Source organism: Morone saxatilis, unplaced genomic scaffold (genome assembly GCF_004916995.1).
Source record: "Morone saxatilis isolate NCDOM2014 unplaced genomic scaffold, NCSU_SB_2.0 Contig17, whole genome shotgun sequence".
NCBI lineage: Eukaryota > Metazoa > Chordata > Actinopteri > Moronidae > Morone > Morone saxatilis.
Genome location: NW_023339729.1, coordinates 398,378 through 414,074, shown reverse-complemented (window position 1 = coordinate 414,074; position 15,697 = coordinate 398,378). Strand labels below are relative to the sequence as shown.

At 41.0% G+C, this 15,697-nt stretch overlaps 2 protein-coding genes across 3 annotated transcripts in view; both read right to left on the bottom strand.

Annotated features, from left to right (window-relative positions):
- Positions 1-246: 246 nt before the first annotated feature.
- Positions 247-4,165, bottom strand: saraf (store-operated calcium entry-associated regulatory factor; the record flags this gene model as incomplete). Its single annotated transcript, XM_035659748.1, is given in 6 exon segments — positions 247-344; positions 483-636; positions 805-1,080; positions 1,168-1,366; positions 2,663-2,841; positions 3,946-4,165. Coding segments are annotated over 6 exon segments (973 nt in total), but the record flags the coding sequence as incomplete, so codon positions are not given.
- Positions 4,166-4,940: 775 nt separating this feature from the next.
- The window catches only part of galnt7 (UDP-N-acetyl-alpha-D-galactosamine: polypeptide N-acetylgalactosaminyltransferase 7), an 18,464-nt gene continuing 7,707 nt past the window's right edge, over positions 4,941-15,697 (bottom strand). The window contains exons 4-15 of one of the 2 annotated variants that reach the window (XM_035659970.1): positions 15,447-15,613; positions 14,619-14,749; positions 14,286-14,365; positions 12,606-12,788; positions 10,386-10,503; positions 10,144-10,266; positions 9,721-9,836; positions 8,789-8,891; positions 8,551-8,649; positions 7,939-8,067; positions 7,805-7,835; positions 4,941-6,834 (exon numbers count right to left, since the gene is read on the bottom strand). In XM_035659970.1, coding sequence (XP_035515863.1) covers positions 6,728-6,834; positions 7,805-7,835; positions 7,939-8,067; positions 8,551-8,649; positions 8,789-8,891; positions 9,721-9,836; positions 10,144-10,266; positions 10,386-10,503; positions 12,606-12,788; positions 14,286-14,365; positions 14,619-14,749; positions 15,447-15,613 — 1,387 coding nt within the window. In that variant the 3' untranslated portion in view covers positions 4,941-6,727. Of the gene's footprint in view, positions 6,835-7,804; positions 7,836-7,938; positions 8,068-8,550; positions 8,650-8,788; positions 8,892-9,720; positions 9,837-10,143; positions 10,267-10,385; positions 10,504-12,150; positions 12,334-12,605; positions 12,789-14,285; positions 14,366-14,618; positions 14,750-15,446; positions 15,614-15,697 lie in introns of both variants that reach the window. The other variant, XM_035659971.1, reaches the window with a different exon arrangement.

Here is a 15,697-nt window from a genome sequence, read left to right as displayed (position 1 = left end):
TCACCCATTCTCATCCTGTCACCCCAATATCACCCTAATCACAATCATCATCATGTCTGATCATAGCTTTCCTTTAGACAACCAACAGGCAAGAAGAAGTCAACTCGATACTAGTATCAGTATCAATCCTTATCCTATCAATAACTAATCAGATCAATTGTTTGAATCAGAGGTGGTTAAAGGCTGACGGTCTGGTTTCACAGGTATCTGTGTGGGGCTCTGTTGGGTAAAATGCATTCCCTCTACCTGAAGCAGTGCGTGTTCCGGAGGAAGAGGAGGTGTGTCCAGTAGAAGAAGGGGTGCTGTTAGTGTAGCCGGGGTAATATTGGTTGTGGGGCTGGCTTCTGCAAAAACAAACACACAGCACACATAACCCGCAGGCTCTGAATGGAATAGAAAGGGAACGATATCACAGTTTGCTTTCTGGGATTCTTGCTGTCACTCATTCTCCATTCTCTGAGATTCTCCATCTCTTTACTAACCTCTGACGACCAAAGAGATATCCCAGAACCCCTCCTGTCCCCATGCCGGTCCAGAATCCTCCACCTGTGCCAGGAGCAGTGTGGCCTCCTGGGTACTGTTGTCCTTGAGTGTAGTTACTGTGGAAACCGTAGCCTGGGTTGGCACCAGAATACCCTGAGCACAAAACAAGAAAGGATTCAAGGTTTAAGCAAGGTATCTGTACTCTTATTTCCCACTGTGTATCCGGCTATTTCTAACGACCCTGTATTGCTTTGACGATGTGTTTTCTGCAGCGCAAACAAGACATCCACTGCTGCTCTAACCACAATGTGAATCAGCTACCTGTGAAATCCGGTTTGAAACCCGGGGGAGGTGGTCCTGCGGTGGAGCCATGGTGATCATCTCTGGGGTAACCAGCCTGCCCGCCGTTCTGCCCCCACTGGGCCGTGTTCCCGCTGAGGAACAGCTTGTAGACGCCGTAGGCTAAGAGCAGAAGCACGACCACTACCAGCAGGCTTCCTGAATCTTCGCTGCTGGATGGGTGCGAGCTCTGACGGCTCTGCTGGTGCTTTTTTCCAGAGAAACCGCTGAAGAAACTGGAGGCAAAGCCACCAAGATCTGAGACAGACAGACAAAAAAAATATGTTTTTGAATATATCTAGTCCTGGTGTGAAGATGAACCCTTATAAATCTCTACAGTCCTACCTCCAAATCCATTGAATCCACTTTTGGAACCCCAGCTACCTTGGTTCTTCCTCTGGCCCTCTGCAGTCAGTTCCAGTGTGTACTCCAGCCCGCAGGAGCCTTTCAGTATGTAGGTGTCAGCGGGGTGGGCATAGCCCTCACAGCTCACCTCAATGCGACCAAATCGGTACGTGTTGTCCATATCAGTCTTACACTCCCACTGCGAGGGGAATGCAGGAAAATGACAACACGTCATTCAAAACTTTGTTTTCATATTCAAACAAGCTTGAGATTTCCTCACGTTTACACACACACACACACACACACACACACACACACAGCTGTAACAACCAGCTGTCAGAATTACATCATTGTCGAACTGTTAAGAGTTTCCCACAGTTAACACCCACAATCATCCAATAATCCAATCACAACCTCCCAAAAACCCTACGCTGTGTGACATCAACTCCATGAAATGTGTTAGTGAGCTGCTGTTGGTCAGTGGGGGACAGATGCCAGCTTTACTTTTGGCATTCCATCACATTTCATCACAAGTCAGTGTCTTGTAGCCTTGTGTCATCGCCCTGTCTCTGGAGTCTAGATTGAGGAGGAATAACCCGGTGGATTGTTTATTTCCCAGTTGGAGTGTCTCCAGGAGATGCTGCAAACCCGGCCCCGAGTACCTGGTGTAAATCCTGTCAATAGCCCATTAAAGATTGTTTTGAACTGTGAATACAGACGCTTTTATTTCAGTCTTGACTTCCTGGTTTGGTTTTGTGGGGCTCCACAGCAAAAATCAGAGCGTTACTTTTTTTTTGTAAATGTTTCCAAAATCAAGGACTTTGTTATCAGCACATCTGACTTCTACTATGTTATATTAAGTATTATGTATGTATGTCACAGTCATACCTCCTGGCTTAAAGATCAACTTGTCAGTCCTCTATAATGGACACACTGTTTTTACATGACCTTACACCCAGCACTTGACATCAAATCCAACTGCATCATGAAAAAGGTTGAAGTGTGAGTGTGTGGCGTGAGCTCACCAATAGGATTATGAAGAGCTAGTGTAAAGCTCGGTGTGGTGGCTCTGGTCACCTTAATATGAAGGTGAGTTACATTAACCCCCCCATACAGTCGTTGTGAACAGGGAAATTAGCTACAGAGACGAAAACCTTTTTTGTACCAGGCTGTTAAGTGTTTTATTCTGCTGTAAAGTCGGCAATTTTAATATGGGCTTATGGAGATTGACTCACTGCTGGAGCCAGCCTCAAGTGGCTGTTAGAGGAACTGCCGTTTTTTGGGGTTTTAGATAAAATCAGCAATGTGAAAACATCAATGTGGACTTTGGGAAGTTGTAATGGTCTCTTTTTGCTATATTGTGACATTTTGTCAATCAAACGATTAATCAAGAAAATAATCTTCAGATTAATCAACAGTTGCAGCCCAACTCCAAAATATTATACTCCAAATATACTTCGTCTCTCTGTCAACCAGTGCCCCCCTCCTCCTTTACCTGTACATCCACTCCATCCCAGCCTTTGTTCTGACACTGGACCACCTCTGGGACGAAGGCCTGGCAGCCTGCTGAGCCTCCGACACACTGGAGCTGAGGGATGGGGCTGGAGCGCCTTGCTGTGGTGTAGCGACCCTTGTACAGAGTCAGCACCTGGACGTCCCGCAGCAGCACACTGCCTGCAGTCGGGGGACGAAAAAGAGGTAGGAGTAGGAGCCACTTTGCAAACATATAGAAGCTCGTAATGCCAAGTTAAACATAAAGGCAGCAACTTTTTGAGAGAATGGAGCTTCAGTTATTTTGATCAGTGAACACGATGGGTGGATGCATGCATACATACACACAACAGTCCTGCAATAAAGTGGTGTACTGGTGCTGCTAAATAGCATTATAATAGAACATTTCTTACTTTGAATTGCAGATTTTTGTTGATTTTGTTCTTTGAGATAACCACGACAGACCATGGTTATTATCATTAACTAAAACTAAACTAAAAACTAAAACTAGGGGTGAGAAAATATTTTTGCGAACTGATATAAAAAATTAAAAAATGACTGATTGTGTACTCACAAATGAAAAATATACAGGAAATGTGTTTGTAGGCTTTTGTAAATTTGGTCAAATTTGTCAACGTCTTCAACCCTTCCCCTGACAAACACTCCCCTATTACAGTACAACTACTAAAACTAACACTGACACTACAACGTTTAAACAATAAAAAAACTACACTGAAAAAAACAAAAGGAAAAACGAAATAAAACCTACAATAACTCTGTGACGCACGTATCAATGTGCTGTACTGAATGTATGTAAAGATACGGGCAGATAAAATGTAAGTTAGACTAGCAGGACATAACAGGAATAACTTGACTCTTTTATGAGCTCAAGGGTCACTGATACAAACTAGGTCACATTACACCTTAAACTCGAGACTAACGTAACTTAAATACCAGTTTTAGCAGCTCTGTGTTATACGGACATCCGGACAGGCGTCGGCTGTTTCTACTATGCTGCGTTAAAAAGACTGTTAGCATTAAAAATAACTTATGTAACGTGATTTGAATTGGCATATATTATTTAATTTAGTTTCAAATTTCGCTGAACATGTTAACGTTAGAGGCTGTGGGTGGAAGTCGTGGTTGTGTCTATTTGGTCGCCGTAGGTCACTGTTGTAACGTTTCCTAAACATGGCGGCTGTCTTTAAAAACACTGTAACTCAAATATGAATTCAAATAAGTGGTAACATTAAAGATACTTAAGCTGTGGAAGAAAGCAAAACCTACCGTCATCCCAACTCACTGTGAGCCCCACCAACAAAAACTGCAACACAACCGTAATAAACTGTTTCATTTCGTTGCTGTGTATTTCCTCAGGAGCTCCGACAGCCGCTGTTTCTCTCAGCGACTTACTAGAGTTATTGAAATGGAAGTATCCGCGTTACATTAAACCTCACTGGTGGTGAAACCAAACCTCAACACAAGAAACGTTTACTTCCGTGTTGCGTCATCTGTTTTTACTGTCGTCAACCAATGGGGGACGTGCACGACTGTTGTGCAGTTCCGCCAATTCACTCAGTGATTAATATATCTTGTATGGTGTAAATGTATGAGATCTGCAACAAGCAGTGGGGGTTTTACAGATTTGTGAGTTTTTTTCTTGGCTTAAAAACTCTTACTCTCAATGTCCATCTAATATAGATCAGCAAAGTTTACTGACTGTTCACTGGCACATGAGCCAAGTATTAATATATTGAAGAAGCCATTTAATCCATTTTTCCAGGTTCATACTTCATATAGGGGAGTCTATTTTTCCTCATACTACTGTACAGCAAACAAAATATACTTTTTTATATTTGGGCCTTGGGGAAGGTTTCAAGTACTTACAAGTCAAAAGGCTCCATGTCCAAGTGAAGTCATTGGTGTTAAAGTGTAAGTTGCGTTGCAAGTCTTGCCATGTCCATACCTCTGGGACAGTGTAAAGAAATGTAGAAATAATCGCAATTAAAAAGTTAGGTCACTACTGTTTTTGTTGAGAAATTTCAGGAGTGAAATACAACTAGAAATCAAAGGTAGACTTATTTTACTTTGACAATTTCACTTCTCTCATAAGCTTATAACTGTAGAAGTAGAGTAGTACATGTCCTGTTACTTAGTTAGATATCACAAGGAGTAACACTTTTTATGATTCAGATTAAGTTTTTCTGGGCGGAACTGCAGCATCCTCTCTCAAAGTGTAGTCATTTATTTCCCTGAAATCACAATGACAGAGAAGACGGTGATAGTAGTAAAAAGTCTTTTATTTGCTCAATCACCCATTGCTCAGCCCATATTAAATCTCTGCTATAAGTTAGATATTTACAACATCATTCAAGGCCCTTCACAAAATGCGTCATGATCGTCTTTACAAAGAAATCTATTTACATTGTACAAAACATTGCATACATGATCATCCGTACACCAAACCCTCTTCCCCTTGCAAAAACAAACAAAAAAGCAGTCACATTGTCTTCATTTGTTGTTCCCCTCACCATCAGTTATGTATTTCTCACAGGTATCATCCAACAACCCAGTGGTTTTTTTTAAATTTTCAGACAGGCAGTTGCTAAATCACAGTCAACTGGTCAGCTACTAAATTACTCATCAAGACTGTCAGAAAGGCAGTCAGTCAGTCAGGTCATTGTTTTTAAAGATGTGCTCTCCTTAACACATTTAAGCTCCTATAAAGCATCCCAGTGTCTGCTCAAATTGATGGAAATTAATTCAAGCAGACGGTAGTCAATAGAAGTAACTGGAAACTAATCAAAGTTAAGAAAATAAAGGTAGTTTTCTTTATGCTGTTGTGCATTTGAAAGCATTTTCTAGGAGGGCTGGTTTCAGACATGGCACAATGGGAATGAGAAACGCTGGCTGTATGAAGCTTTATACAAGAGGACACAAGCGTCGCATGATTTATTTTCATTTTTCCTTTTTTGTCCTGATACAGTGTGTTTAATTGAATTTAGCTTATCCTGGAACCTAATTTAGCCTGTTAGATTACTGCATTAGCTTCGAGCTAGAAGTGGCCCTCTAATTGGGAGTACTAAAAATGCCTTTCACAGACTGGAGTGCAAATGTGAAAGAAAAAACACAAACACAATACTATATGTCTGTGTCCTTTTTTTAGCATACTCAGCATGTGCCTGCAGGAGGTTTACTTACATCTCGCTGGGAACTGAGGACAGTCTCTCCACCTTGTGTCTGGCCCCAGACAAAGGATGACTGACATGGTGACATTTAGCTCTTTGAGACGCAAACCAAGCAGGAAAGTGCTAACAGGTAATTTCTACATGTTGATTGTTCTTCCATTGATATGTCCAATAGCACTTTCTTTTTGATATCCCATTTTAATCCACTACTCTAGCCTGAATCTTAACCCGACTCGCAGACAGAAGCGAGCATTACGCCAGCCAGTGCATGTATAAACACTTCACCTGGTCCAACACACTGATGATGATGATGATGATGATGATGATGATGATGACGCGATTGAATCCTTCACCGATAAAAAATTATTCTTTGGTGAAAGAACTAACAGCTGATTGAAAAGGACTAATAAGAGCATGGCTGAATAGTTGGAGCTGATGTGATTAATTTCATAAATCAGTGTAGTGGTTTAGAAAAGACCTGAGAGCCCAAAAGAACAGATAGAGAGACGGCGTGTAAACACAATGAAGGACAGAGACGGAGCCCAACATGTTTCCAGTTCAGTGTTTGTCCAACAGCTCGTTCTGAGGACCAGTAGCTTCAGCCTCCATCTGGAGTGTCAATGTGTCTATAATACATGACCATATGGAGTGTGACAGAGGCTTATTTTGGCTGATACCAACAGTTTTGGGTTGAAGCTGTCAATAGTTGATACTCTTTCAACTCTGGAGGTTTACTGACACTGACTGGCTCATATCAAAGACTCTTGACAGTATCAGCTTGATATATCTGTAAACTTATAGTATGGATGTATTTCTTGGCGTGTGTTAATCATTATGTACGTCCTGATAAAGTCACCATGTTTCCTCCAAGCTCACAGTCTTCATACAGCCACTATGTTGTTCATCTCCCATTTCTGAGTGGTTTTACTGGTGTCACAGTCCGATATGAACACTTTGTGGAGCAGGTCGGAGCGGTCCAGGCACTTCCCTGTTAGGAAAACACAGATTGCCATTACTACTAGTGTTTGTTCCAGGGATTCTGTGGAATATTTCAATTTAGCCTAACCAGTAAGCCACTGATAGTCACACTACTGCTTGTGTGGTCTGTAGTACTTACGGTTTGGTTTGTACAGTTAGAAGAGGAAATCCCTGACCTCTGATCAGACAGAACATGCAGCAACCACTAGATGGCAGCCACTAGTAACATAACTGTTCACTTGGAAGTGAACAGGTGAACAGTTCTGTTACTAATGACACTTGAAGCAGTTAAAACTGGTCAATACCTCCTTGTGGTTCACTGGATGATACACATACTGTGCTTGTAGCAGTGGTGGACTTGAACTTAGTAGTGACTGCATAAGAAAAGTACTATAATGAACCTACAACAAACAAACAAATTAAATCTGTCCTATTACACAATGTGTCCATGAGCCCCTTCATGGTCTCTCAAGTCATAGAAAAACAACCCAACCTTACACACAAAATGTAACAGCAAACTATTATGCTACTATAATAACTACTATAGTATTTACATTTTGTTTTATTAACAATGACAAACTACAACAAATATATATTGAACAAGAAAACAACAACAGTAAACACAACTAAATGTCCTCAAATATATCTTTGACATGTCTGTGCTCTAACTGGCTGACACTGGCTCTAGTTTAACTACACAGCCTGTGCTGCTATTGAGTGGCTGCTGCATGTTCTGTCTGATCAGAGGTCAGGGTTTTTCTCTTCTAACTGTACAAACCAAACCATAAGTACTACAGACCACACAAGCAGTAGTGTGACTGCCAGTGGCTGACTGGTTAGGCTAACTGTAGAAACTTCATAGAAATGAAGGCTTCCCAATCTTCCTCTACTGGTAAAATGACGACTGTCAGTGATGGCGATGGATCACTGTGAAACTATACGAAAACTGTTGTTTGTCTTAAAGTAGTGCAGATATTTACCTGTTAGCACATGTGTGAACCGATGGAGATCCTGGATAGACAGACAGAAAGAGAGAGAAGCAGGGAGAGTAGATGAATTCTTCATTCAAATATTTTCCACACACTGGTGAGCAGAGCAAGTGTGTGTGTCTCACCTTGAAGTACTTCCACTCAGTGTGCTGGTTCTGATCACAGTGAGTGATGATGACAGCTGAATTATCACCTCCTCTGGTCAAGCACTGGTCGTACTGCATCAACTGGTTGGCTTCATTTATACGGAACAACTACAGACACACAAACATTTTAATGTGAGTGATGTGACCATTGGTTAGTTAAATGGTTATGTGTAGATGTCCTGATGCCATTAAAACCCCTCATCTGGCAAAACTTGACCCTGGCAACCTGGACAACTCTGCATTCTTTCCATTCTGTGACCTTATCAGTGGTCTGTTCCACTGAGGGAAACAGAGTTATCAAAAAATAGAAAGGCTGTAACACAGCAATGCACACCAGTAGTTGGACATCTGGAAAAAATACAACAGCTACAACTCCTGTACAAGAATTCGTTCTGAGTGAAGGAAAACTGCTAATAGCTCATTTCTTATTGAACATGGCAGATTAAGAAGCGGGCTATTTACTGACCGTCATGGCTACATATTGCTCTCCTATTTAAAGACTGAAACAGATCCAGACCATCTCTATCTGGACTGCGCAGAGCTACAGTAGACAGCGCAACACACCACACAAGACGTTGAGTGTTTCATTACCTGGTTGCCCCCCATCCTGTGGCAAGGTCCTATTTCCACATTGCCTCCATTGGTGTGTCCCATACTGTCAATACAGTAACTTGTCTCAAAGCCGCGAATCTACACACACAGGATACACACACACACACAATCTTATGGCACAGAATGTTACACAAAATGGATTTTACAACCATGCAAGAAACAGTAACTGAACTAACTAACTGTCTGTGTGTGTGTGTGTGTGTGTGTGTGTACCTACCTCCCCCCATTCTACGTTTTTAGGAGGCAGAGGGTAGTGCAGTGGAATGTCATACGCTATCTCCTCCATGAACCACTTGAAGCTCTTGCATCGATGTTCCTCTCTGACAAAAAGTTCAGACAACAAAGAGCCAACATTTCATTTACAACCAGTGTATGCACTGTTTAACTGTCAGCTAATGATATATTCATTCAGACCTAGGGATGGAATAATATTATCGCATATCGCAATAAAAAACACTCAAGTAAGTATATTGTGGTGAATTTGCTTTCTGTCTAGCTTGCTAGCGTACAGTCTTGATTTCCTGATTTATTTTTGTGTGTATCCCCCACAAAACAAAGTTAAACCAGGTAAATGTCACACCGCTATGGAAAAATCTCTAAATTAAATGCAGCAAGCACACCACAGTTTATGTGACAAGAATTAACCAATCAGTTTCAAAGGACTCTTTTTCCATACAAAGAGCGTTTTAAAGACCTTATTAATGCCATTTAAAACACGTTTAATGTCCATTCTGGCAAAAAGTACAGAGGAAAATCAGTATTGATTCCATGTCCGTTTTGTTTTGTAATTACAGCAATTACAAATTTTTACCAAAAACAAATTTAAAAGTGAGACTGAAATATGCATTCAACATCTAGTCAATTTATAAGACCCGTCAAAGTCATTTTAACGCCTAAAATTCAGATTATTGGATTTTAAGGCACTGTGAACATCCTGTTGTGTACAGTGCACTTACAGTACTTGTATTGCAGAGATAAAACATTTCCTGATATGACAGCTTAAAAATCGCACTGTGGACAAGGGCCTTTAAATGGGTGTAAAACGATAATTGTGGAAAAGTGTGAATAAGTGAGATAAAAGAATACAAGTCGAAATATCTATAAGTCATAAATCAAAAGCAAGAATATACTGTTGTCTGTGTGTTATACCTGAAGCGTTTAAGTTCGCTGATGTCTCCGTAGGCTAAAGTGAGAGTTTCAGGACGACTGGCATAGAAGTAGTCCTTATATTCATCCCACCATACCTCCACCACACGAACATAGTTCTGTACACACATAAAAGTATAATGCGCCATATGACATGACAAGTTTTGCATTCAGAGCTATAACATTAAGAGTTTATGTGCACTGATTACATTTAGCAGGTTGTTACACTCCATAATAATTCAAAAACACTGCTACAGTGGCTCTGAAACTGCACACCTGGGTGCAGATGAAATGATGCATACACCATTTCCTACACACAAACTGGTATTTATAAAAGAAGAATGTGAGTATGTCTGTCTTTGCGTGTACTGTGTGAATTTTAGCTGTGACTGGCTCCTTGTGTTTCAAAGCGTGAGTTGTTCCTACCTTCAGAGTGGGTGATGATCCAACATGCGCAGGCGGAGGGTTGCCTTGCCATCCCTGAAGTCTGTAGATATGACCCACACGAGAACATGGTACAAAGAGCAGCTGGCCACCACACTGCCAGATCTACATAAACACAAAGAAATGTGAAAAATCCAAGGTGAATACAACTCTAAACCTTTTTAAATGATGTGTGTAGGGCCATGCAGCCTCACTGTGTATAAACGGGGCTACTCAATGTCTACCTTGTATGATATTTCAAAATTCTCTCCTCCCCATATCTGCAGTCCTGGGTCATACAGACCCAGCTCAAAGAAGAAGTCTCTCTCTATAGCAAAGAGACCACCCGCCATGGCCGGAGACCTACAAGTATGAAGACAGACACACACATCCAGAAACAGATATACAGGCACTTACTCAAACAGGTGCGTCACTGTGAAGTTCAAGATTATTTTTCATATTAAAGATTTTCCAAGTATCTGTTATACGAATGAAATGAAAATGAAAGAAATGAAAACTGTTCATTTCAGTCTAAACATTGGCATCTCTATCGCCTTTACTTAAAGCAGTCAGTTACCGTATTAATAACAGTGAGAACACAGAGCACATAAGACCAGTCTGAGAGAAACAAAGTCTCAGCAAAATATGAAAATTAGTGAAAGCAAAGCTGTAAAAAAAAGAATGACAGCAAGACATGATGAATGAAAAAGAGATTGGGGGAAGGTGGGTGGTGATGGTGCCCCATTCCGAACCCGATTCACACCAGAAGCTCCCCTGTAGACCCGACAAAATGTCCCAACACAAACTCATCTCTCCCATTGGCTTTTAGGTTAGGACCTAGGCATGTCTCACTGAAGACAATGCTGTTACCCTGCCATAGCCCACGTCCCTTTAGTTCAAGTAAGCTGAAAAGAAAAGGTAGGCTCACAGAAAAACAGGAAATTACTTTCTAAACTGGCCTTGATTACGCCAAATATATCAGAACGTCAGACTAAGAGTAGAAGTTGTATAAGAGTAAATCCCACTAAATTACACAACCAGGACCCACAACACATTGTGGTGAAACACCAATTAATTCCCAATAGTAGAAACATTAAAGGACAGAGGCAGTCAGTGGACAGGACAGTAGTAAGCTACTCCCCATCAAAGGAGGGGATAGTTTTCATTTAGTTGGTTAGTTGTGATGTGCAAGGGTTAGACTCAATTTGATATATTTAAAAGGTTACACACTGTATATGAGATTTTTAAAAAATGAATAAAGCAGTAAACAACAATTCGCTATTTAAAGATATAATGGAGTCATGGTGTCCTGAGCAGAGTATGACATTACACTCTGTCTGCCTGTGTTGCAATCGCAGCCTCTCTGTCTGTTTCTGCTTAAACAAAAGGTCTATCTCTGTAGGGATCCTTTCCATGTTGTCAAACACTGAGAATAACAAACTAAGCCTTTCAGTGGCAAAAACAACTTTCAGTGGACATACTTTGATGGGCGCCTTTGTCCCCAAGGATCAGATAACATACATGGCAACTATAGCAACCCGTTCCGCAGCTATTTCTCTTCTAACTCTGTGAATTAGGGATTTATTTCGACCAAACCAGTGTTGGTGATTGTTGAAAAGACAAAGAAATACTGGTTTGGTGAGTTTTATTTTGTTCATGTCCCATTTGTTTTGGTCTGAGATGCTGTTGCTGTAGTGTGACATCTAGTGGTAGTGAGATTTGCATACGTAACCTTTAAAATTTTCCAAATGTAAATATCTCAAGAGTTGGAGTTAAAGATCAGCTGTTAGTACTTAGACACACTGGTCTTAATATAATTATGTTTTTTATTGTTTATTTATTTAATTTATTTCGAGGTAGTTCTGCTGGGATGAGTTTCTGTCCACTTGGTTTAAAATTTGCATTTTTTTTTTTAGTTAGTTGAAGAATAAATGTCAGAAATGTAAGCATTTGTCCAGGTTAGTTTGTCTTCTGTTTCCAGATTAGTCAGGAGGCATTGGTTTTCTGTACCTATATGGCTCAGTCCGAGTTTTTCTGAGTTTTTTTTCTCTGTCTCCCAGAGGGACTCTCTTCCAGAGCATGCTCCAATCCCAGGCTCCTCTAGCGAAGCCGTCCTCGTCTCCTCCACCCTGGGGCTCGATGGTGAACTTCTGGCCGTGGATGGAGTCGATCAGAGGCACCGTACACACGGTTCTGACAGGGTGGGGCCATGCATACACGATACATGGGGGGGAAGAAGTGTAGGGGTGGTGTACATGCAGGGGAAAAAAAAAACAAGAAAAAAAAAAAAAAACAGGCAAATACGGACAGCAATGCCAGTGAAAACACAAAGACGTGGGGTGGGGTGTCGGAGACCAAGACGGTGCAAGACAAGGTGGAGGATAGGACAGGTGGGATGAAGGGATGGGAGATGGAGACACAAACAGAACAGGGATGAGTGTTAGCATGCTGGTTGCCGTGTGTACCGGTAGGGCTGGGTGGTATGTTTTCTCTTGGCCTTCTCTCTCTGGCTAAGTGGTACTCTCTTCCAGAGCAGGCTCCAATCCCATGCTCCTCTAGCCAGGCCGTCCTCATCTCCGCCCTGCTGGGGCTCCATACTGTACTCATTACCGTCTATATAGTCTATCAGTGGTACTGTACATACTGTCCTACACACACATACACACACAAAAACACACGCACAAAGACACACGCACACAAACCTTTGTCTGTATTGGGCTGTGATGATTAGTTGAACACTACATACAAGTGAATTTCTTTCAATGCTCTGTTGAAAATGTTGCAGATGTGAATTTCACAGCTGATATATGGAGCTCAGACATATGCATCTTGTGCCATTACTAACTCTTACAGTGCTGTGGGCTAAGCAGTTCAGTGGCTTACACATGGGGGAACCCGTTGTAGAAGCTATGCAGGAGATGTTAAATGCTCTGCAAATTCAGCTACACGTCATATCACGGGATTATTCCTGATGCTTCTACAGTTCATAGATAAACTAGGCATAGGCTATATACATATATGTTTTAATTATCTTCAAAATGTGGTTGTCTTTTCAACATAGAAGTGTCGCATAACATATCAAAAACAGGAAATGGAAAAGTTTACAGAAGTTCTGACTGAAACTTGCTCAACTGTTATTGGAGCACAGAGCAAAAAAGGGGCGGGACTTAGGAAGGGTCTGTTGGTATCAGCAGTTACACTACTCAAGTGTGTACACTACCACTGTTGTAGTGGGGGCGCCCGGTCAGCTCAGTGGGTAGAGCTGGCGACCCATGTACTAAGGCTGAGTCCTTGCTGCAGCAGGGTTCGAATCCGACCTGCGGCCCTTTGCTGTGTGTCATCCCCTCCCCTTTTCCCATTTACTGTCTATCTCTATCATAAAGGCATTAAAAGCCCCAAAAAATAATACTTTAATAAAAATAAAAAAAAAGTAGAACCATCTCTAGTGTGTGTCATCAAACCTGCCAGTCTACTAAAATACTGTTACTGAACATGTATGCCCAAAATCACTGTAGACTCACTGTAGATGTTTCAGGTTTCAGAGCTGCGAGCAAAAGCAGAATTAATGCAGTAATAAGAATGAATACCAACTTTCTCTGAGTGAAACCTCTGGAGCAACTGATGGAGATGTAGACATCTGTGAAATACAAGTGACCCACAAATCTCTATCACCGTATCAAGGCAGAAAAGAAAAGCTATATTTAACATAGCGATTATCATGTCTTTGAATAAGCTGCACAGTGAGCCTTTAGTTTAGATCACAAACCTGAATATCTAAGTACTTACTATTTGACACACTAACCCTGATAAGTGTAAAAACTGCCATGTGCATGCCTGCATGAATCCACAATAGGTAACTTATAAACTGTATACAGAAATTTGTAGCACAAAATATTTAAGCTGCCACTGAATAATTTTGCCTGCATTAGTACCATAGACCATCTAACACAAGAAGTATCAAATGTATAAAAAGAGGGATGTGCTGAAAAGAAAGTTAATTTAACAAACAGTAATGTAATAAATTGAATAATAAACCAGTCTGTAAATGATCTCTGTTAGATGACGGCCGGCCTTCATAAACTCAAATGTCATTGACAGCTATTATTACATGTATGTGGCTGAATGTGTGCGTGTGTGCTTGTTACCTGTCTTTTGAAATAGGAGCAACCAGAGGAGCATACCAGTTGATTCCAACCTCACAATGAGCATCCAGGTAGATCAGCACCTTAAAAACAAACGCACACAAAAACTTTGTGCTATTTATCTGTCTAGATTGTTTTGGTGTCAGTTGCTGAATTTCTGAGACATCTGTCTTCTCTCCAATATAATGAAACCTTTTGAAAAACTCAACAGCAACGTATTTTTCCAGAAATCATAACAAAGTTAGAAACTACTCAAAGCTTTTGAAGGTAAAGCCACTGATATTCACACACTAGGAGCAGCCATAGTGAAGCAGTTGCAATAAGATCATATGATACCTGTCCTTTAGTAGCCTTCTGGGCTCCAATACTCCTGGCCTGGATCAATCCTTCTCTCTTCTCATTTCTGAAGAGTTTTACAAGACCGTTCCATTGTTTTATGTAGTCCTCCAAACGCTCCTTCAGATGGACTACACACACACACACACACACGACACACACACAACACACACACACACACAACTAAATTAAATATAATAATAAAATAATAATATAATAATATAATTAATTAATAATTAAAGCAATTCCAGCTGTAGTGTTTACAAAAGGTTGCATTATCTCTCCTCATCCCTCCATCATAACCACAGAGAGTGTTACACTACATCTCATATATCCATGACAGTTCAGTCTCCTTCAACTATACAGCAGCATGCTCTACTATGGACCCTGCTTTAACTGAAAAAAATCAGTTATCATATCAGTGTGAGAAACTGGAGGTATAAGAAGACGGTGAATTTCATACTCCAGACATGAATGGGAGCACCGGACAGATATGGACTACAAAAATAACATAGCTAACAATTAAGTGTGAATTTAACTTAACAGCAGAATAAGATCATATTCATACCTTTCCTCTTAGTGCACAGAATCAAACACATGATTTTGCACTGTCCAAACAAGCAGAAGAGCTTGTGCTGATTAACATCACAATCAGTTATAACCTTGCTACAAAATGCAACTTCACCATGGTGACAAAGGTGAGTAGTCAGCTATTCAGACAAACATCGGTCCTTAGGGAGCCCTCTGAAATCTGAATTGTTGAAGAGATAATCACAATGCATCTTAGATGACATTCTTTTACAACCCTGTACTGTAAAGCAAACACACCTTTATTGCTGTAGTCGTCTATCATGACTATCTCAGCCAGGTATCTTCTGGGAGTCCTCTTGATGACACTGTGGATGGTTCTCATCAGTGTAGACCAGCCTTCATTGTGGAAGACAATCACCACACTGGAGGTCAGCAGTCTGTCGTCATAATGCCAATACTTACACCTGGAGAGGTGGGACAGAATGCCAAGAGCAGGTCAGTTACATTCAGAAATGGTACAGGTACTTTCCTGTACTTGCTATGTGCTA